This window comes from Scyliorhinus torazame, chromosome 6 (genome assembly GCF_047496885.1).
Source record: "Scyliorhinus torazame isolate Kashiwa2021f chromosome 6, sScyTor2.1, whole genome shotgun sequence".
NCBI lineage: Eukaryota > Metazoa > Chordata > Chondrichthyes > Carcharhiniformes > Scyliorhinidae > Scyliorhinus > Scyliorhinus torazame.
The window spans coordinates 128,350,697-128,372,645 of NC_092712.1; the positions used below are offsets into that span (position 1 = coordinate 128,350,697).

At 50.7% G+C, this 21,949-nt stretch overlaps 1 protein-coding gene across 4 annotated transcripts in view; it reads left to right on the top strand.

Moving 5' to 3' along the window:
- Window positions 1-21,949, top strand: part of LOC140425013 (E3 ubiquitin-protein ligase HECW1-like) — an 856,744-nt gene that overhangs the window by 781,438 nt on the left and 53,357 nt on the right. For all 4 annotated transcript variants that reach the window (XM_072508780.1, XM_072508779.1, XM_072508783.1 and 1 more), the window contains 2 exons: window positions 11,193-11,322; window positions 17,871-18,017. In XM_072508780.1, coding sequence (XP_072364881.1) covers window positions 11,193-11,322; window positions 17,871-18,017 — 277 coding nt within the window. The remainder of the gene's footprint in view (window positions 1-11,192; window positions 11,323-17,870; window positions 18,018-21,949) is intronic.

The window sequence follows — 21,949 nt, forward strand, 5'->3', positions numbered from 1 at the left end:
CCTCCCGCACTGCTCAAAAGCCCTGAAACGCTGCCTGGGTTTTTTTTCATACTACGCCCAGTGGGTCCCCCAGTACGCAGACAAGGCCCGCCCCCTAATACAGACCACGACCTTCCCTCTGTCGACAGAGGCTTGCCACGCCTTCAGCCGCATCAAAGCGGATATCGCAAAGGCCACGATGCGCGCCATCGACGAGTCCCTCCCCTTCCAGGTCGAGAGCGACGCCTCCGACGTAGCTCTAGCGGCCACCCTTAACCAAGCGGGCAGACCCGTGGCCTTTTTCTCCCGAACCCTCCACGCTTCAGAAATCCGCCACTCCTCAGTGGAAAAGGAAGCCCAAGCCATAGTGGAAGCTGTGCGACATTGGAGGCATTACCTGGCCGGCAGGAGATTCACTCTCCTCACCGACCAACGGTCGGTAGCCTTCATGTTCGATAATGCACTGCGGGGCAAAATCAAAAACGACAAGATCTTAAGGTGGAGGATCGAGCTCTCCACCTTCAACTACGAGATCTTGTATCGTCCCGGAAAGCTGAACGAGCCGTCCGATGCCCTATCCCGCGGCACATGTGCCAACGCACAAATTAACCGCCTCCAAACCCTCCACGAGGACCTCTGCCACCCGGGGGTCACTCGGTTTTTCCACTTTATCAAGTCCCGCAACCTCCCATACTCTTTAGAGGAGGTCCGTACAGTCACAAGGGACTGCCACATCTGCGCGGAATGCAAACCGCATTTTTTCAGGCCGGAGGGTGCGCACCTGATTAAGGCTTCCCGCCCCTTTGAACGCCTTAGTCTGGATTTCAAAGGGCCCCTCCCCTCCACCGACCGCAACACATACTTCCTTAATGTGGTGGACGAATACTCCCGCTTCCCATTCGCCATTCCCTGCTCTGACATGACCGCGGCCACAGTCATTAAAGTCCTGAACACCATCTTCACACTGTTCGGTTGCCCCGCATACGTCCACAGCGACAGGGGGTCCTCTTTCATGAGTGACGAGCTGCGCCAGTTCCTGCTCAGCAAGGGCATAGCCTCAAGCAGGACGACCAGCTACAACCCCCGGGGGAACGGGCAAGTAGAAAGGGAGAACGGCACGGTCTGGAAGACCGTCCTACTGGCCCTACGGTCCAGGGACCTCCCAGTTTCACGGTGGCAGGAGGTCCTCCCGGACGCTCTCCACTCCATCCGGTCGCTATTATGTACGAGCACTAATCAAACGCCTCATGAGCGTCTCCTTGTCTTCCCTAGGAGGTCCTCCTCTGGAACGTCGCTGCCGACCTGGCTGGCGGCCCCAGGACCCATCTTGCTCCGAAAGCATGTGCGGGCACACAAGGCGGACCCGTTGGTCGAAAGGGTTCACCTCCTCCACGCGAACCCGCAGTACGCTTACGTGGAGTACCCCGACGGCCGACAGGACACGGTCTCCCTGCGGGATCTGGCGCCCGCCGGCAACACACACACCCCCCCGACACCATTCACCCAACCCTTTCTGCCACCGCCGCACCCCGCGACCGCCCCCTTCCCAGGAGGATCGGTTCCCCTCCCCTCAGGCCCGACCAAGAATAAAGCCCAAGCTGAAACCGTAAGGCTCCCGGAGACGACAACACCGGTACAAGCACCACCACCACCACCGGGGCCGAGGCGATCGACACGGACGACCAGACCGCCCGACCGACTCGTGGCGTCAATCTAAATCAATATATGGACTTTTCACAAGAACATTTTGCTTTTCTCCCGATACCTTCTGTAAATAGTTGAAACAGGACAAAATTGTACATACTGTATAGCCATATGAATGTTTTCCTCCCAGGACCAGCCCTGTAAGCCCTTACCATCATGCGAAGCATCACCCCGCCGGGTTCATTTTTGACAAGGGGTGAATGTGGTAGTATGTATTAGGGGTCATGTGGGACTGGAAGCCCTATTGTCATTGGCTGACAGATCCCGGGTCCTGGTTGGCCGTTGACCTCTAGCTCCGCCCTGAAGGCGGAGTATAAGAAGCCGGAGTCCTCCCCCGCAGGCCATTCTACTATAGAGCTGCGGGGGAACAGACACGCTTAATAAAGCCTCATCGACTTCACTCTATTCGTCTCACCCCTTCTCCCCAGCAGCAGCAACCCAGTTAATCCCCCCCCCCCCGCTAGATCCTCTTCTAGTGTAATTACACCCCCCATGTTGCTCCCAGAAGTCAGCAAACTCTGGCTGACCTCGGCTTCCCCCCGTGACCTCGGCCCCCACTGTGCGAGGCCCCCTCCTTCCTGCTTCCCTGTTCCCACCATGATTACCATAGCGCGGGAACAAAGCCCGCGTTTCCCACTTGGCCCCACCCCTAATGGCCGGCTCCCACAATTCCTCATCTTTCCCCCCCCCCCCCCCCCTCCCCCACGACATGGGAAAGAGAGAAAAGTTACAGGGTCGCAAGATTAACAACTTGAGAGATCATCCCTTCCCCCTTTTTCCCCCCCTTCACCCCACGTAATCACACCACCACTTTGTCCCAAACGTTCTTTTTCTGGCCCGCCTATTCCAGCTGCTCCTCCACAATAAATGTCCACGCCTCTTCTGCCGTCTCAAAGTAGTGGTGCTTCCCTTGGTGTGTGACCCACAGTCTTGCCGGTTGCAGCATTCCAAATTTGACCTTCCTTTTGTAAAGCACCGCCTTGGCCCGATTGAATCTCGCCCTCCTTCTCGCCACCTCCGCACTCCAATCTTGATATATGCGGATCACCGCGTTCTCCCACCTACTGTTCCGAGTTTTCTTCGCCCATCTGAGGACCATCTCTCTGTCATTATATCGGAGAAATCTCACCACTATGGCTCGAGGTATTTCTCCAGCCCTCGGTCTTCGCGTCATAACTCGATAAGCTCCCTCCACCTCCAATGGGCCCGTCGGGGCCTCCGATCCCATTAACGAGTGAAGCATCGTGCTCACATATGCCCTGACGTCCGCCCCCTCCACACCTTCGGGAAGACCAAGAATCCTTAAATTCTTCCTCCTCGCATTAATCTCCAACACCTCCAGCCTTTCCACACACCTTTTGTGTTGTGCCTCGTGCATCTCTGTCTTCACCAAAAGGCCCTGTATTTCGTCTTCATTATCAGCGGCCTTTGCCTTCACGACCCCCCACGGTTTTGTGAAGGGGAGGTCGTGTCTCACTAACTTGATAGAGTTTTTCGAGGAGGTCACTAAGATGATTGATGCAGGTAGGGCAGTAGATGTTGTCTATATGGACTTCAGTAAGGCCTTTGACAAGGTCCCTCATGGTAGACTAGTACAAAAGGTGAAGTCACACGGGATCAGGGGTGAACTGGCAAGGTGGATACAGAACTGGCTAGGCCATAGAAGGCAGAGGGTAGCAATGGAGGGATGCTTTTCTAATTGGAGGGCTGTGACCAGTGGTGTTCCACAGGGATCAGTGCTGGGACCTTTGCTCTTTGTAGTATATATAAATGATTTGGAGGAAAATGTAACTGGTCTGATTAGTAAGTTTGCAGACGACACAAAGGTTGGTGGAATTGCGGATAGCGATGAGGACTGTCTGAGGATACAGCAGGATTTAGATTGTCTGGAGACTTGGGCGGAGAGATGGCAGATGGAGTTTAACCTGGACAAATGTGAGGTAATGCATTTTGGAAGGGCTAATGCAGGTAGGGAATATACAGTGAATGGTAGAACCCTCAAGAGTATTTAAAGTCAAAGAGATCTAGGAGTACAGGTCCACAGATCACTGAAAGGGGCTACACAGGTGGAGAAGGTAGTCAAGAAGGCATACGGCATGCTTGCCTTCATTGGCCGGGGCATTGAGTATAAGAATTGGCAAGTCATGTTGCAGCTGTATAGAACCTTAGTTAGGCCACACTTGGAGTATAGTGTTCAATTCTGGTCGCCACACTACCAGAAGGATGTGGAGGCTTTAGAGAGGGTGCAGAAGAGATTTACCAGAATGTTGCCTGGTATGGAGGGCATAAGCTATGAGGAGCGATTGAATAAACTCGGTTTGTTCTCACTGGAACGAAGGAGGTTGAGGGGCGACCTGATAGAGGTATACAAAATTATGAGGGGCATAGACAGAGTGGATAGTCAGAGGCTTTTCCCCAGGGTAGAGGGGTCAATTACTAGGGGGCATAGGTTTAAGGTGAGAGGGGCAAAGTTTAGAGTAGATGTACGAGGCAAGTTTTTTACGCAGAGGGTAGTGGGTGCCTGGAACTCACTACCGGAGGAGGTAGTGGAGGCAGGGACGATAGGGACATTTAAGGGGCATCTTGACAAATATATGAATAGGATGGGAATAGAAGGATACGGACCCAGGAAGTGTAGAAGATTGTAGTTTAGTCGGGCAGTATGGTCGGCACGGGCTTGGAGGGCCGAAGGGCCTGTTCCTGTGCTGTACATTTCTTTGTTCTTTGTTCTTTGACCCGAAGCTCCTGCTCCTGGGTCTTTTGTTCCTCCTTTAGCCCTTCAATCGCCTGTAATATTGGGGCCAGCAGCCCCTTCTTCATTTCCTTTTTAAGTTCTTCCACACAGCGCCGCAGGAACTCTTGTTGGTCGGGGCCCCATACTAGACGGCCACCTTCCGACGCCATCTTGCTTTGTGCTTGCTTTCCTTGCCGCTGCTCTAGAGGATCCTCCGCAATCCGGCCACTTTCCCCTCCTTTTTCCATCTGTGTCCAGGGGGAATTCCCTTCTGGTTTACCGCACAGTGTTTTTAGCCGTAAAAATTGCCATTGGGGCTCCTATTAAGAGCCCAAAAGTCCGTTCCACCGGGAGCTGCCGAAACGTGCGACTTAGCTGGTCATCGCCGCACCCGGAAGTCCAGGCATTTATAATTTTAACATTTTAAACAAAAAGATCCAACACACAAAACAAAAACACAATACCATACCCAACCCCCCCCCCCCCCCCCCCCCCCCCCGCCCAAGCATAGACCCTAACAACCCATACATTAGATTCCCTACCCTTATTCGTCACTTCCATGCCCCCCCTGCCCCCCCCCAACCCCGCTGACGGTCAATTTTCCTTGAAGAAGTCGAGGAACGGCTGCCACCTCCGAGCGAACACCTGCAGTGAACCTCTTAAGGCGAACTTAATTTTCTCGCCTAAGAAACCCTGCCATGTCACTAACCCAAACACCCGAATTTGGAGGCTCCGAGTCCCTCCATCTCAACAAAATCCATCTCCGGGCCACCAGGGAGGCAAAGGCCAAAACGCCGGCCTCTCGCCTTCCCTGGGCTCCTGTGGACCAGAACGTCTAATAAGTGGGAATCACTGTCCGATTGCCAATCCACTCCTTTTTACTTACCCAGGTAGGAAGCTGCACTTCCGTCCCAGGCCTGTTGGGAGATGTGTAGCGCACTTGGTTCACGAGTCCTTCTAGTGCAGGACTGTAGTATCGGTGGAAGTGAAGCCATACCCCCATGTTTTACAGCATCACCTGCCATAAAGCAGCAGGTTTCATGGTCGCTATGTTTAAATATCATTTGGACAAGCCAGTGAAAAAGGAAGTATATAAGATAATTGGGTAGGATGGGTCAGGGTGGAAGGAGGAGGTGCATGTGGATGGTATAGGTAGGATATATAGGTATAGAAAGGGGGTGGTGTCAGAGGTAGTCAGGGGAATGGGGAGTAGTCAAGAGGTTGGGGGGGAGAAGTTCTGGAAGGTAGTGGGATTGTTGGGAATGGTCGGGCAGGGTCCAGTGGAGAGTGGTGGGGAGGAGGCAGTCCGTAGTATAGTAACCCAGGAGTTAGAAATGATTTTAGTCTGTCTAACTTTTTCTGCGCAGTTATTCTGCTAAGAGAGTCGGAACCATCCGAAGTCTCCAATTTAAATTGGTGTTTTAGATGATTTCCGTTGCAGGGTAAAAGTCCATTGGAAGTTTAAATTTCCCAAGCAATTGCTGTGCAGCCTTTGCATGGGGACTTTAGGGGGAACCCCCAGCACATGTTTGGGGTACCTCCAGAGTTCAGAAGTTCGGAGCCATTCTTTTGGATATTTAAAGAAGGGACAGGATTGCCTGGTCTGAACATGAGTACTGATGGAATCATAGAATCATAGAAGCCCTCCAGTGCAGAAGTCTGCACCGACCATCCAAAAGAACACCCTCGCCAGGCCCAATTCCCCACCCTGTCTCTGTAACCCCACCCAATCTTTGGACACTAAGGTGCAAGTTAGCGTGGCCAATAAACCTAACTTGCACATCTTTGGACTGTGGGAGGAAACCCAAGCAGACATGGAGAGAACGTGCAAACTCCACACAGACAGTCTGTGGCATTTCAAAGCACAATATATTTATCATGACTTCAATGAATTTGATCAATCCTCCGATAATTAGTTTGATCTGTGTATTTAATCCTTGCATATTCAGGAAGACCTTCAAAAATATTTTTTAAATAACGTTCATAACATCTGTTCTACACACACAGTGGCATAAACATTACTGACAGTCTAAATAGATTGTCCCCTTTCAAATCCAGTGTAATTTAATAATCTTTTAAAAAATGTATCACCCAAACCCAACTATGAAACACTTTAGGAAAATTAAATAAAGCCATTAAAGGATCTGCTTCTGGAGAATTCCTTTACGGATTCTACAGTTTTTATAAAACTTATTTACGAATTGTTCCACTCTTAAGGCTAAATTACCTTGGGATTGAAATTAACCTTTTAATTTCAAAATCTGTTCATAATAAAGATGTTTCTATTTAATATTACAGGGATCTATTTTCTTAAGGTCATTCAAATAAGACCATAAAAACATCAATTGCCTTCAATATTGTGCATTAATTTAACAACAGTTGAAAATTAGTTCATTGATAAGTATGTTTTTCTCTAACAACTGGAAGCAGGTTGGGGCTGGTTTAGCACAGTGGGCTAAAGAGCTGGCTTGTAAATCAGTATGCAGAGCACATGCGATTCTTCTTCCAAGCGAACAGAATATTTTGGGAAGACCGACAAAGTTTTCCTTATGACCACCTGTGGGGTCCGGACATTTGGGATCATCAAGGCTTTGACCTATTGGTTGCACCGGATTCTAGGTCATTCGATGAACTAGTGGCAATGGTTTCAGACCACTATGACCCCAAGCCGCCACTGATCACGCAAAGGTGCCGGTTTAACATGGCGATACGTTCCCCTGGTGAGTCAGTTATGGACCTTTTAACTCAATCACGGCGCTTGGTGAGCACTGCGGATTTGGGTCATCTCTCTCAGAAATGTTACAGGCCACACTGTTGTGGGGTATTAATAGTTCAGCCACTCAACAGAAGCTGTTAGTGGAAACTATGCCGGATTTAAAGCAAATTATTGAGCTTTCCCTCTTTCGCGCAAACACTGAGAAGGTTGTACAGGAACTGCAGAGATCTGTTGATTATGGTGTGCATAGTTTGGGCTGCCCTTTTCAGACTTCCCCAGGACACGGGGTGGCACTGGTATGGGCAGATTCCTTCCTGAAGAGCAGCTCCCAAGGTAAGTTCGGGGTGGAGCCTGGGCCTCCCAATACCCAGTGGAATCTTCACCCGAGGGTGACGGTGTGAGCTGGCCACGTTGCCAACTTTCTGGTCAAAGGACTCTGGAGGATACGACCTGGAAGAGGATGAAGGTTTGCTGTTATTAAACTGTGTCTCAGTTCCAAATGTTGCACCAATCCACATCACCATACCGGTGGACATCCAGTGCTGATGGAGATTGACACTGGGGTCTCCGTTGTAGCATTTCACACGTTTCAATGCTTTAGTATGGGGATTATGCCGCTGGCCTTGCGGGATACGAAAGCATGGTTGGCTACATATACTGGGGAACCGTTAACAATTGTGGGGACCAACATGACACCAGTGACCTATGGACAGCAGACAGTCCGTTGGGTCCAAATTTACCAGCAAGAGACTGATTGAATGTCCTTAGATTTAATTGGCATTGAATCTCCTGAATGGTCTCTGGAAATTGTTTCAGTGTATTGAATAAATAGTCGGAGGGTTTCCAGGAAGGTCTGAGGTGGGCAAAGGGTGCCAGAGCCCATATCTATGTGGATCTTCTGCTCAGCCCAGGTACCTCCGGGCGAGGCCAATCCCAAATGCACTACTTACAAAAGTGGATGCTCAACTGCAACGCCTACAAGATCTGAGGATCATACGACCAGTACAGTTTGCAGAATGGGCTGCGCCTGAGGTGCCCGTGATGAAACCTGATAACACCGTCTATCTGTGTGGGGACTTAAAAAAGGGCTTGGCGATTGGACGGCTACCCAATGCCCCAGGCCGAGAACCTCTATGCTCAGTTGGCTGGGACTCTTCATTTACAGAGTTAGACATGAGCCATGTGTACCTGCAGGTGGAGCTCAACCCGAAAGCTAGAAAAGTAGCCACTATAAGCACATTGGGGATTGTTTGAATATGCCTGTCTTCCACCTGGGCCCCCATCATATTTCAGAGAGTGATGGAAACATCTTAAAGGGCCTACCAATTGTGGACATCTGCTGGGATGACGTTCTCAACACCGGTTCCACGGAGCAGGAACACATGGCGAATCTCCAGGAAGTATTCCACCATTGTGCCCATGTGGGCATCTGATTGAAGCAGAGTAAATGTGTTTTCCATGCCCAGCCAGTAACATGCCTCAGATACTGTGCGGACAGTGATGGGCTGCACCCAGTCGAGGGTAAAGTCCGGACTATTATGGGGGCCCCACATCACGGAATGACATGAGCTCTGGTCATTCTTTGGCCTCGTTAATATGTCACATTTATCACCACCCTGGCTTTGTTATTGGTGCCATTGCATGTGCCGTTGCGGAACGACCAAGAATGGCGCTGGGGCGAATCTCTGGACGAGGCATTCGAGGCTGTGAAGAGGCACCTATCGTCAAAAGAACCCTTGATGCACTATGGCCAACTAGACCCTTGATTTTAACGTGTGATGCTTTCCCTTATGGCAACAAAGCGGTGCTGGCCCATGAGTTGAATGATGGCACGGAACTCCCCATTGTGTTTGCCTCGAGGACCCTGGCTATGGCGAGCACTGGTTTGCACAAATTGTGAAGGAGGTTCTGTCGTCTCTGGAATTAAGAAACTCCAGCAGTGCGTGTATGCACGGCATTTTAGTTTTGTAATGGACCGCAAGCCATTGCTCGGTCTTTTCGGGAGGACTAGAGTATCCTGCCTATTGTATCGGCCAGAGTCCAACAGTGGATACAAATGCTTGCCACTTATGAGCACATTTTTCAACACCGTCCGGGTACCATGATTGCCCATGCGGATGCCCTCAGCCGTCTGCCATTGCCCGGAAGCAGTTGTGGATGAGGTGATTGCAACGTTGGATTTTGTGGACACCTTACCAGTGATGGCTGCTCAAATGCGTGCATGGACACAACAGGACCTAGCGTTGGCGAAGCTTCGCCTTCTGTTACTCGCCGATGGTAAAAAGGGAGCCTTCCCAGTGTCTCTTCAACCCTTCACTCAGAAATTCTCAGAGTCCCCAGTCATTTAAGACTGTAGGGAGACTTTCGGACTTGGGGGGAGGGGTATCATAGCCCCCACAAGGCCCACGGGAGAAACCATTATTGATCCTTCCCTGTGGGCCTCATGGAGATCGAGCGCTCAGGTAGGGGGCAGAGGCCAACAACCTGGAGCACTTTTGGAGTAGGGTAAAAGCAGGCCCAACTCAGTGCCTGGTGCGACCTATCCTCCCAGTTTGCACTGGGAGTGAGATTCTGCGTTAAGCATGTAACTGTAAACGTTAACGACAGCTTCCTTGTAAGTTATTATGGCCCCATCACGTCTGCGCCGGTCAAAAACAACCGCCTAAATATTCTAATCCCATTTTCCAGCACTTGGCCGATAACCGTGTATATCTTGGCATCGCAAGTGCAAATCTAAATGCTTCTTAAATGTTATGAGGGTCTCTGCCTCCACCACCCTTTCAGGCAGCGAGTTCCTGATTCCCACCACCCTCTAGGTAGAAATCGTTTTCCTCACATCCCCTCTAAACTTCTTGCCCCTTACCTTAAATCTATACCCCCTGATCATTGATCCCTCCACCAAGAACAGAGCTCTTAAATAGGGTGCTCTTTCCATGGGCCCGACTCGATGGGCCGAATAGCCTCCTTCTGCTTTGTAAATTCTATGATTCTAAGGAGAAAAGTTTCTTCCTGTCTATTCTATCTACACCCCTCACAATTTCGTACATCTCAATCTTGTCCCCCTCAGTCTTCTCTGCTCCAAGGGAAATAACCTCAGTCTATCCAATCTCGCTTCATAGCTAAAACTCTCCAGCCCAGGCAACATCCTGGTAAGTATCCTCTGCACCCTTTCCAGTGCCATCACATCCTTCCTAAAATGTGGTTTACAGAACTGCACACAATACTCTCGCTGTGGCCTGACCAACATTTTACAGTTCCAGCACAGTCTCCCTACTCATGAACTCTATGCCACGGCTAATAAAGACAAGTATGAAGTATACCATATCTTCTAACCACTGTATCCACCTGCTCTGCTACCTTCAGGGACTGGTGTACATGCACACCAAGGTCCCTCTGATCCTTGGTGCTTCCTAGGGTCCTGCCGTTTATCATGTACTGCCTTGCTTTGTTTATCCTGCCCAAGTGCATTCCTCACACTTATCCAAATTGAATTCCATTTGCTATTGATCAGCTCATCTGACCAGCCCGTCTATATCCCCCTGTAATCTAAGGCTATCCTCCTCACTTTACCACCTTTACCACCCCACCAATATTTGTATCATCCGGGAATTTACTGAGCATTCAGAGGTAAATTGGCTAAACCAGTCTAGCCAGTTATTGCAAATGAAGCAGCATCGACATGGCATACCTTAGCACAGAAACCATGCTTGTTCACATTGTATCAAATTGATTTGGAGCTGCAGACTGAAATAAAGTTGTTGAGGATTGTCAATGTCAAAAATGTGGGAAGAGTGAGTTTGCAGGTATTCAAACTTTAGGGAAGAACAAGTCAAGTACAAATATATGGGCAGGTTTGGAAGGTGGTTAATGAGTGGCTAATGTCGAAGCATTTGTTGTTGGTGGAATACCTTTCTAATCAAGCAGTCGCAGCTACCACTGCTAAACTGTGTATCCAATCTGATACTTTCCAATGTTTCTGAAACTGATCAACTGCAATCATAAATTGTTGAGTGTTAACCCACTGCACGCTAATTTCAATTATTTGCTCTATTCTTTCAGACCATGTGACCTGAGTGACCTGGAATACCTGGATGAAGAATTCCACCAGAGTTTACAATGGATGAAGGACAATGACATCACTGATATTCTCGACCTCACCTTTACAGTGAATGAGGAGGTGTTCGGGCAGGTTTGTGTGGTTTGCACCTATAGCAGCAACTAGCCTATGGCAAAACATAAAGATTAACATTGAAGAACTAAAAGTGAGAGAGTTACTGCTGGCCTAGCCCACCACCAGCCCCAGTATGGCCCTGCCTCCCTCCTTGCTGATGTTCTAACAGCAGGCCAGCTCCAGCTTGGAGATGGCCAAAATTGATGAGGCACTGATGAACTGAAGCCAGATTGATACTCTCGGATCAGTGTGTACTGCAGATATATCTGGAGGCTCATTTGAATTGGGCCGTGCACCAAAGTTTAGGACATGCATTTGGATTGCGCCATCCATTTTGTGGTGCAAGTTGAATTGCTTTACCAGTGGAATGGGATGGCATGAAAATGAGGAAAATATTCTGTTCAATTGCATTATCAAAGGTTACCTGTCAGACCCAAACATCTAGGCCTGAGACATGTGCAATCTTGGTGCAAATCAAACATTCAAACTAAACTGTATAATTATGGACATAAAATTATGGAAACATAATGGACAATATGCCCACATCACCTTAGTTTTTAATCATCATTGTTTTTATTCATTCATGGGTTGCTGGTGTCACTGGTTGGGCCAACATTTATTGTCCATTCCTAATTGTCCTTGAATTAAGTGTCTTGCCGATTTCAAAAGGCCTTTAAGAGTCAACCTGGTCTGGAGTCACATGTAGGACAGCGGATTTCCCTCAATCCTGGTCATCATTGCAGATTGTTATTGAATTCAACTTTCAGAGATGGGGGGGGTTAGACGGGGGCGAGATGGGGGTTAGACGGGGGGGAGAGGTGGGGGTTAGACAGGGGGGGAGAGGTGGGGGTTAGACGGGGAAGAGGTGGGGGTTAGACAGGGGGGAGAGGTGGGGGTTAGACGGGGGAGAGGTGGGGGTTAGACGGGGGGGGAGAGGTGGGGGTTAGACGTTGGAGGTGGGGGTTAGACGGGGGAAGGTGGGGTTTAGACGGGGGGAGGTGGGGGTTAGATGGGGAGGTGGGGGTTAGACGGGGGCGAGATGGGGGTTAGACGGGGGGAGAGGTGGGGGTTAGACAGGGGGGAGAGGTGGGGGTTAGACGGGGGAGAGGTGGGGGTTAGACGGGGGGGAGAGGTGGGGGGTAGACGTTGGAGGTGGGGGTTAGACGGGGGAAGGTGGGGTTTAGACGGGGGGAGGTGGGGGTTAGACGGGGAGGTGGGGGTTAGACGGGGGGGTGAGGGTTAGACGGGGGGAGGTGGGGGTTCAATGGGGGAGGTGGGGGTTAGATGGGGGGAAGTGGGGGTTAGACGGAGAGAGGTGGGGGTTAGACGGGGGAAGGTGGGGGTTAGACGACGGGGGAGGTGGGGGTTAGATGGGGAGGTGGGGGTTAGACGGAGGAAGGTGGGGGTTAGACGGGGGGAGAGGTGGGGGTAAGACGGGGGGAGGTGGGGTTCAATGGGGGAGGTGGGGGTTAGATGGGGGGAAGTGGTGGTTAGACGGAGAGAGGTGGGGGTTAGACGGGGGAAGGTGGGGGTTAGACGGGGAGGTGGGGGTTCAATGGGGAGGTGGGGGTTAGATGGGGAGGTGGGGGTTAGAAGGTGGGAGGTGGGGGTTAGACGGGGAAGGTGGGGGTTAGACGGGGGGAGAGGTGGGGGTTAGACGGGGGGAGGTGGGGGTTAGATGGGGGGATGTGGAGGTTAGACGGGGAGGTGGGGGTTAGACGGGGGGAGGTGGGGGGAGGTGGGGGTTAGACGGGGGGAGAGGTGGGGGTTAGACGGGGGAGGTGGGGGTTAGATGGGGGGATGTGGAGGTTAGACGGGGAGGTGGGGGTTAGACAGGGGGAGGTGGGGGTGAGGTGGGGGTTAGACGACGGGGTGGAAGTGGGGGTAAGACGACGGGGGAAGGTGGGGGTTAGACAGGGAGGTGGGGGTTCGACGGGGGGAGGTGGGGGTTAGACAGGGGGGGTGGGGGTTAGACGGGGAGGTGGGGGTTAGACGGGGAGGTGGGGGTTAGACGGGGGAGGGGGGTTTAGACGGGGGGGGGGGGGGGAAAGAATTCAACTTTCACTCTCTGCCACAATGGGCTTCAAACACAGATCCCCAGAGCATTACCCTGGGTCTCTGGATTACTAGTCAAGTGATAATACCATTACACCATCTCTCAATCACAGCAGCTGAACACATCTCCACCAATGTTCCCTCAATGCTGTGCAGCAATCTGGAATGTACCAGCGAGGGAATTATCAGGTTTCTCACAAGCAATGTCCCCTTTTTTAAGATGTATGCATGTGTTGCTGCTTGTCAGTCTTAAATGGCCTGTGTAATACAACAAACTGGCGTCATTCCTCCTAATTTACCTTGATTTTGATGTAGACTCTTGAGACTTGAGTGCAAACATTATTCAATTTATCTCCTGCTTTTGGCACCAAGCTTGAAGGTTGTGCATTGAATTGTGCTATAATCACACAACATTACCTTCTCCATCCACAACCTGCTGTATGTCAGCAACAAATCTGCTTCTCTCGTATTCCTTTTGGGCTGTAACTTAAAACCTGATAGTCTTAATCCTGAACGTTATTTTTTTCAATTATTTGAAAAGATCATTGTGGTGATGTGCATCAATGTAAATACATGTAGGCTAGCTAGACACTAGAGGGAGCACCAGAAACATCACACACACACACTCAACCAATAGATCAAGTAGATAGGACATGACCAATAGACATTCACGATACACAAGGAGGTGACACGACCACAGGGCAGCATTATACCAACCCATAAGACATAGGAGCGGAAGTAAGGCCATTCGGCCCATCGAGTCCACTCCGCCATTCAATCATGGCTGATTTCAACTCCATTTACCCGCTCTCTCTCCATAGCCCTTAATTCCTCGAGAAATCAAGAATTTATCAACTTCTGTCTTAAAGACACTCAACGTCCCGGCCTCCACCGCCCTCTGTGGCAATGAATTCCACAGACCCACCACTCTCTGGCTGAAGAAATTTCTCCTCATCTCTGTTCTAAAGTGACTCCCTTTTATTCTAAGGCTGTGCCCCCGGGTCCTAGTCTCCCCTGCTAATGGAAACAACTTCCCTACGTCCACCCTATCTAAGCCATTCATTATCTTGTAAGTTTCTATTAGATCTCCCCTCAACCTCCTAAACTCCAATGAATATAATCCCAGGATCCTCAGACGTTCATCGTATGTTAGGCCTACCATTCCTGGGATCATCCGTGTGAATCTCCGCTGGACCCGCTCCAGTGCCAATATGTCCTTCCTGAGGTGTGGGGCCCAAAATTGCTCACAGTATTCTAAATGGGGCCTAACTAATGCTTTATAAAGCTTCAGAAGTACATCCTTGCTTTTATATTCCAAGCCTCTTGAGATGAATGACAACATTGCATTTGCTTTCTTAATTACGGACTCAACCTGCAAGTTTACCTTTAGAGAATCCTGGACTAGGATTCCCAAGTCCCTTTGCACTTCAGCATTATGAATTTTGTCACCGTTTAGAAAATAGTCCATGCCTCTATTCTTTTTTCCAAAGTGCAAGACCTCGCACTTGCCCACGTTGAATTTCATCAGCCATTTCTTGGACCACTCTCCTAAACTGTCTAAATCTTTCTGCAGCCTCCCCACCTCCTCCATACTACCTGCCCCTCCACCTATCTTTGTATCATCGGCAAACTTAGCCAGAATGCCCCTAGTCCCGTCATCTAGATCGTTAATATATAAAGAGAACAGCTGTGGCCCCAACACTGAACCCTGCGGGACACCACTCGTCACCGGTTGCCATTCCGAAAAAGAACCTTTTATCCCAACTCTCTGCCTTCTGCCTGACAGCCAATCGTCAATCCATGTTAGTACCTTGCCTCGAATACCATGGGCCCTTATTTTACTCAGCAGTCTCCCGTGAGGCACCTTATCAAAGGCCTTTTGGAAGTCATATATAAAGGACACCACACACATGATTTGCCTCTTTCCAGTGGAGACAGTCAGTGAGAACAGACACAGGGTTGATTTAATATTAGACCCACCACATGGATTGCAGCAGCTGGTTAGTCAGTCTGGGTAGCTATAGTAGGAATAGCAGTAGTGTCGAACCCGAGTAATAGAAGTGTAAATAGTTTAATAAACGTGTTGAAGTTATCTCCACGTCTGAACCTTCCTTTGTCAAGTGCACCACAAGGAAGCCGCTTATGTTACACCTACAACATAACAAATCAATCATGTTTTTCTTTCTGATCATTTTAAGTTGCACATGATCAAGTATTAACATTGAGGTGCCTGCGAAGCAGGACAGAAAGCAGATTCACCCCACCCCTCAACCAGGGTAGGGGTGAGCGGACCATATTCTCTGCAGAACAGAAACTTCTCCGATACCCTGCCGGGTCGGAGAATCGCCGGAGGCCGGCGTGAATCCCGCCCCCGCCGGCCTCCGAATTCTCCCACCGCCCAAAAACCGGCGTGGCGTGAGTGGCGCAGCCCGCCTCGGAGAATGGTGGGGTCCTGCGCGACTCAGTGGGCCCCAGGGCCGCCCGAATTCTCTGGCCCGCGATGGGCCAAAGTCCCGGCCGCCTGTAGACGGTCCCGCCGGCGTAAATTAGAGTTGGTCCCTTATCGGCGGGACCTGGCGGCGTGGGCGGCCTCCGGGGTTATTGGGGGGTTGTGGGATGTGCCCCCACGGTGGCCTGGCCCGCGGTCGGGGCCCACCGATCCGCGGGCGGGCCTGTGCCATGGGGGCACTGTATTTCTTCTGCATCGGAGGCCGTGGTCATCCGCCATTCCCGATGCAGAAGTGACTCCATGTGCGCATGCGCGGGGATGATGTCAGCAGACGCTGATGCTCCCGCGCATGCGCGGACCCGTGCCGGCCGGCGGAGTCCCTTCGGCCCTGGCTGGCGCGGCGCCAAAGGCCTTCCATGCCGGCTGGCGGGGCGCAAACCGCTCCGGTGCCGGCCTAGCCCCTGAAGGTGCGGAAGATTCCGCACGTTTGGGGCAGCCCGACACCAGAGTGGTTCCCGCCACTCCACTGCGCCGTTTCTGCCCGCCCCGCCGATTCCCGGAGAATCCCGCCCCAAGCTTGTCAATGAGGATGACACCAAGCAGGGACCCCATCAATGACAAGTGACAGACTCCATGATATCGAAACTCCAGACCCACACTTACAAGTTTCCCATGTGCTAGTGAAACGCCTGACCATCCTTCCTCCAACCCCTCAATCCCTGCTCCCAGCTTGTTGGTAAGTAATAAGTCCCCCAGATGTCCCTGATGTGCACAGATGATGAGTTGAAACTTTAACTTTCATATTTAAAGAAGATACTAATGGTGTGAGTTTGCCACTTGAACCCCTGTTGTTTACACTGATTTCTGCCATTTTACATTTATACATATTACAATGAGATTTGCAGGGAATTTGAAAGTACTTTGACATTGATAGATTGGGCGCAGAATGGGCTCATTTTTGGGATGAACTTCCGATTTTCACCTGGAGAAGAAATGCCAGGATGTAGCATCCCAAGCAGCTGGGAAAAGATCAATATTTTTTTTCTAAAGTGTGAGGACTGGTGTAATCACTCTTAGAGCAATGGATGCTCAGGTGCAAAAGCTAAGTTAAAAAGTTTTTAAAAATTGCACGTTTCCTGGGCAGCACGGAGGTTGCTTGCCCTCATATGCTCATGCTCCTCCCCACCCATACCTTTTGAAAGGAGTCTCTGGTTGAGGCCAGGTGACCTGCCCCCAATATGCAACTGACCCTGAGGTTGGAAGGTTAGTGGTGGTCTGGTCCTCAACTTTGATGTGATTGGATGCCCTGCAGAAATGGAAAAGCCAGAGTGTTAATTCAGCTTCCTTGTTACATGTAACAAATGATCGCAATTGTTGCGCTGCAAAAACATTGTTGTCTGTAAAGTTTTGTGGAAATTTTTCTAAAGTCCTACGGCGCACAGTTAAAATTCAGTCACCATAGAAACAATTCTGAGGTTTCTCTTTCTGTTCGGTTTCTTTTTTCTGATCATTCTGACAATAAGATTCGTGATGGCGTATTATTAGAGAGTTTCTGACCAGGAGGAACTCTCTTTTGTACTTTTATCTTTTCCCCATTTAGGTAGTCTCCTTTTTCATTCATTTCCCTCTCTCCCCATGCAAGTCACATGGTCCTGCAGTTCACTAATGCAAATGAATCTGTGCCAGCAGTGAGAAATGGCTTAGGTGTGCGATCCAACGTCAGTACAATCTGACTCAATTTCTGCAAAGATACTTAGTTCAGTGGCAAACCTGCCCACAAAAATCATCCCCCCGGGATGGCTCAGCCTTCTGGTGACTGAATGGAGCTGTCACCCTCAGCTACTGCAATGCATCACGGACACTGAAGAATTAAAGAGAAAGGGCAGCGGATTCCCTGCGGAGCAATCAGAATAAGAAAGCTCTGCTTATTAGAAAGGCAGGGGAACCCTAAGTGATACAGAATCAAGTTGTTAATTGTTCTTATAAACCAAACAATCCTGATTTCTCCCCCTCCCCCTCTATTTCCACTGTTTTCTTCAAGTACTAATTTTGCTTCTCATAGGTCACAGAACGGGAACTCAAGACAGGTGGGGCCAATACTCAAGTTTCAGAGAAAAACAAAAAGGAATACATTGAGCGTATGGTGAAGTGGAGAGTGGAAAGAGGTGTTGTCCAACAGACTGAAGCCTTGGTTCGAGGTTTCTATGAGGTAGATAGAAGTCTCCAGACTAATTCTTTGAATACCTGTGCGGAAAAGCTGCACGGATTAGAAGTGCAACTGCAGCCACCTGTCCTGCTCCGTGTTTCTGGAAAATGTTGTTTTTTATTTCACATTTCTTGGTGTCTGCTGTATTCTGCTTGTTATTTTATTGAGATATCTTGGCTTAAAATCAGAAGAGAAATGCGTTCACGTCACTCAACTTACATCGATTTTGCCAGGTGTTCTTCAATAATGTGCATGAATAAGTTCTTCCCCCATAATCGCTTCTATCATTGAGGAAATTCTAGGTGGGGATTTTCCGTTTGGGAGACTAAGGGTGCAATTTAGCAGAAATGAAACAGCGGAGAGAAGACCCCACTATTAAACGGGACTCTGCTTCATTTTGGGGCCTCGGTGAGGGACGCCTCGCTGAGTCCACACTTACTCCCATTTCCTGCACTAACAAGCTCCGCTTGCCAGTGCAGGAAGAAATCGGGCACCATTTTTAAATGGTGCCTCAAACTCTAGACCCCCACTGTCGCCTCTGGACTACCCAACAAAGATGGCCCCAGGCAGTCCCCTGGCACTGCCCTGCCAGGCTCGCAGTACCACAAGGCACCCTGGCAATAGCAAGGTGGCACCCAGCCAGCACTGTCAAGGTGGCCAAGTGGCACTTCAAGGGTACCAGGCTGCCAGAGGTCAACCACCCAGTGTTGGTTGCTCAGGGGTCCGAGACACAGTGGTTAGATCCCGTGCCTTGGGTAACTCCGGCGAGAGCATATTCAAGTGAGCCTGACTGCACACTTGAATATACAAACCTGAATCCTGCCCATTGTGGGTGGAATCCAGACTGTGATATCTCATGAGATTCCGTTAGATCTCGCAATGTGTGAAGAGCTAGGTAAATCTAACGAGAGGCCCCTGCGTCCTGAGTCGGGTGTGGTGCGGCCACTAGATCGTGCCCTAAGTGTTGCTGCCGAGAATAAATCGCGTGCGAGTCGCATTCCCATCGGGGCGCTATTCGGGAAATGTAAATGGGTCAGAACTCAACCATGTGAATCTAGAGTAATTCCCAATCCGGCTGGTGTCTGATTCGCTGGGGCCGGCATTGGCATTGGAGAGCCTGACATGCTGGAGCTGATTATAAGCACTCCACTGCCCACACACCCGCATTCCAGCCAAGAGGGTGGCACAAAGGAGATCTTCCCCAAGGTTCCTGGAGACTGAACTTGAGAGAATAATGAATGCAGTGGAGGAGAGGAGAGACACCCTCTTCCCCAGGATTGGCAGGCGACTGAAACCCACCATCGTAAACTGGGCTTGAGAGAAGGTGGGCAGAGGTGGTCAGTGCTGCCAGCCTCACCAGGAGGACTGGGTCCCAGTGCAGAAAGAAGATGAACAACCTCCTTAGGGCAGCTCAGGTGAGTCACCTCTCTGTGTCCCTGGCATCACTCCTGTCCCTCACTCCTCACATCACCCCCCCCCCCCCCAACTCCCCTAGAGACCAAAACTCATCTCCCTTACATCCTACCCTTCACCAAACCCCAACACCTGTATTGTCCTCTTTGGCCAGGTGCCTTGCACACACATGCCACCAGCTAAAAGCCCCCATAGAATTCACCTCCACACTGTGTCCTTTATGTTTCCCCTAGGACAAGGCAACCCATAATCACCAGGTGCCGCAGAAAACTGGTTGGGGCACCCGGGATCTCGAAGTCAAAACCCCCACGGAGCAGTGGGCATTGGAGCTACTGGGCGAGGCTGATGAGAGGGCTATCTCAGAACTGGAGATCGGCATGCGACAACCAAGTGAGCACACAATGCAAAGTGATGGCCCTATAGCAAGAGAGTCACCCCTCTCCCACAAACCACTCCTTCCCAAGATCTCACCATGTATCTTGTCTTTTGTCTTGCAGGATCACCATCAGATGATGCCAACCCATCTAGGGTACCTCACCCCCAGCCACAGCCTCAGCATACCCCGGAGTACCAGTCCAGGGAAGACACCAACTTCTCATCATTGCTGTCACCTGCACCCTTCGCCATCACAGAAACTATCACCTCGGTGGGGATTTTAGTGAAGGGGCTCCTGGGTCACCTTCTAGTGCGCATGCCACACATGCTGCAGCACATCAGGTGGAGGCAGTGACTCACAATGGAGTGATGGGTCGGAGGAGTGCTCCATCCCAGGAACCAGCTGTGATCTGGACAGGTATCGCACTTCTGGAAAGTATAATCCCATCACTGGTACAGGTGCAGGCACAGAGCCAGGAGTACAAGTGGGGGTGTCAGCTGGAAGCGCCCAACTGCCTTCAGGCACAGGAGATGGTGCCAACAAAGTGTGCTTCCCAGACCAACACTGAACAAGTGGCGTCCACAGTGAAAGGCCTGGGGCAAGACGTGCAAGGCTTGGGGCACATGCAGTCGATGGCTGAGGCTCAGGACAAGGGAGCCCAGTCACAGACAGCCATGTACCGGACCCACATGGACATTGCTGCGACGCTCCAATGCTTGGCCCAGTCACAAAGGGTCATGGATGAGGGCATCGAGGGCATTGGCCGAGCGTTGACTGACCTTGGCCAGTCATAGAGGGACATGTCAAAGTCATAGAGGGACATGTCAGAGGCAGTGAGGGACATGATTGAGACAGTGAAGGACATGATTGAGACAGTGAAGGACATGTCTCACTCATTGAGAGACGTGGCCAGTCTCAGTGCTCCATGGATGAGGGCATCAAGACCATGGCTCGGACGAGAGCGGGCATCCAGAATGGGCAGCACGAGGTGACAGTGGTGCCTCCAGAGCACACGCCACCCTCACCTCCATTCCATGGTGTAGTCTGGGGTTCATCGCTTCCCTGAGGGAGGAGGAAATTATGCGGTCTATCACTTAATTTGCACCCCCTTGACTTATGGCGAAAAAGGGTGGAGCATCACAGAAGGGCAGAGCATACTGTGTCCTACCCCGCTAAGTAGATTTAAATCTATGCAAAGAATGGTTTTGATGGGCCCGCCAGGGAGGGGCCGGAGCATGGTGCCCGAATTGGCGTCGGCCACAAATCTCGATTTTTCCATTGAGCCCGATTCTTCGCCCGATCGTAATTCACATTTCCAGTCTTGCGAAGTGAAGAATACAGCCCCTATTCTTTATTTGGGTTTCTATCTCCAATTGCTACTGCCCACAATCCCCCCCCCCCCCACTTCCCGCATTGCCAGCTCCCACTCTCCCCACCGCCCCACCACACCTCAACCCTGATTTCCTGCTTTTATGAAGGTACTTAATCCTTGGTGGCACTGCCAGACCTTCAGATCCTCAACCAAATTTTAACATTTGATCTTGGACAGTGCTGCTTGTTGTCAATGAACATCACTGTCCACACACAAAGGGTGGGATTTTCCATACAACCCGCCTTCTGGTCCTGCCATTGTCAACCGGGTTTCCCGTTGAATGCAGCGCTCGCCACAGGGAAACCCGCGGAGTGGGTGTGCAGTCGGCAGGATTGAAAGATCGCTCCAGCGTAAACAGCAAGAAAGTTCTGGTCAAAGACTCCCCATCATAATAATATATATATAATAATCTTTACTGTCACAAGTAGGCTTACATTAACACTGCAATGAAGTTACTGTGAAAATCCCCCAGTCGCCACATTCCGGCGCCTGTTCGGGTACATGGAGGGAGAATTCAGAATGTCCAATTCACCTAGCAAGCACGTCTTTCGGGACTTGTGGGAGGAAACCGGAGCACCCGGACGAAACCCACGCAGACACGGGGAGAACGTGCAGACTCCACACAGACAGTGACCCAAGCCAACAACAACACTAACAGTGTATGGGCAGAGGTCAGGCAGTTCAGACTATGTCAGGTGGGGTCGAGGGTCGTTCAGGTTGACTCGGAGCACTGGGAACTAGACAGGCATGGCATTTCGAAAATGTCAAATTTTC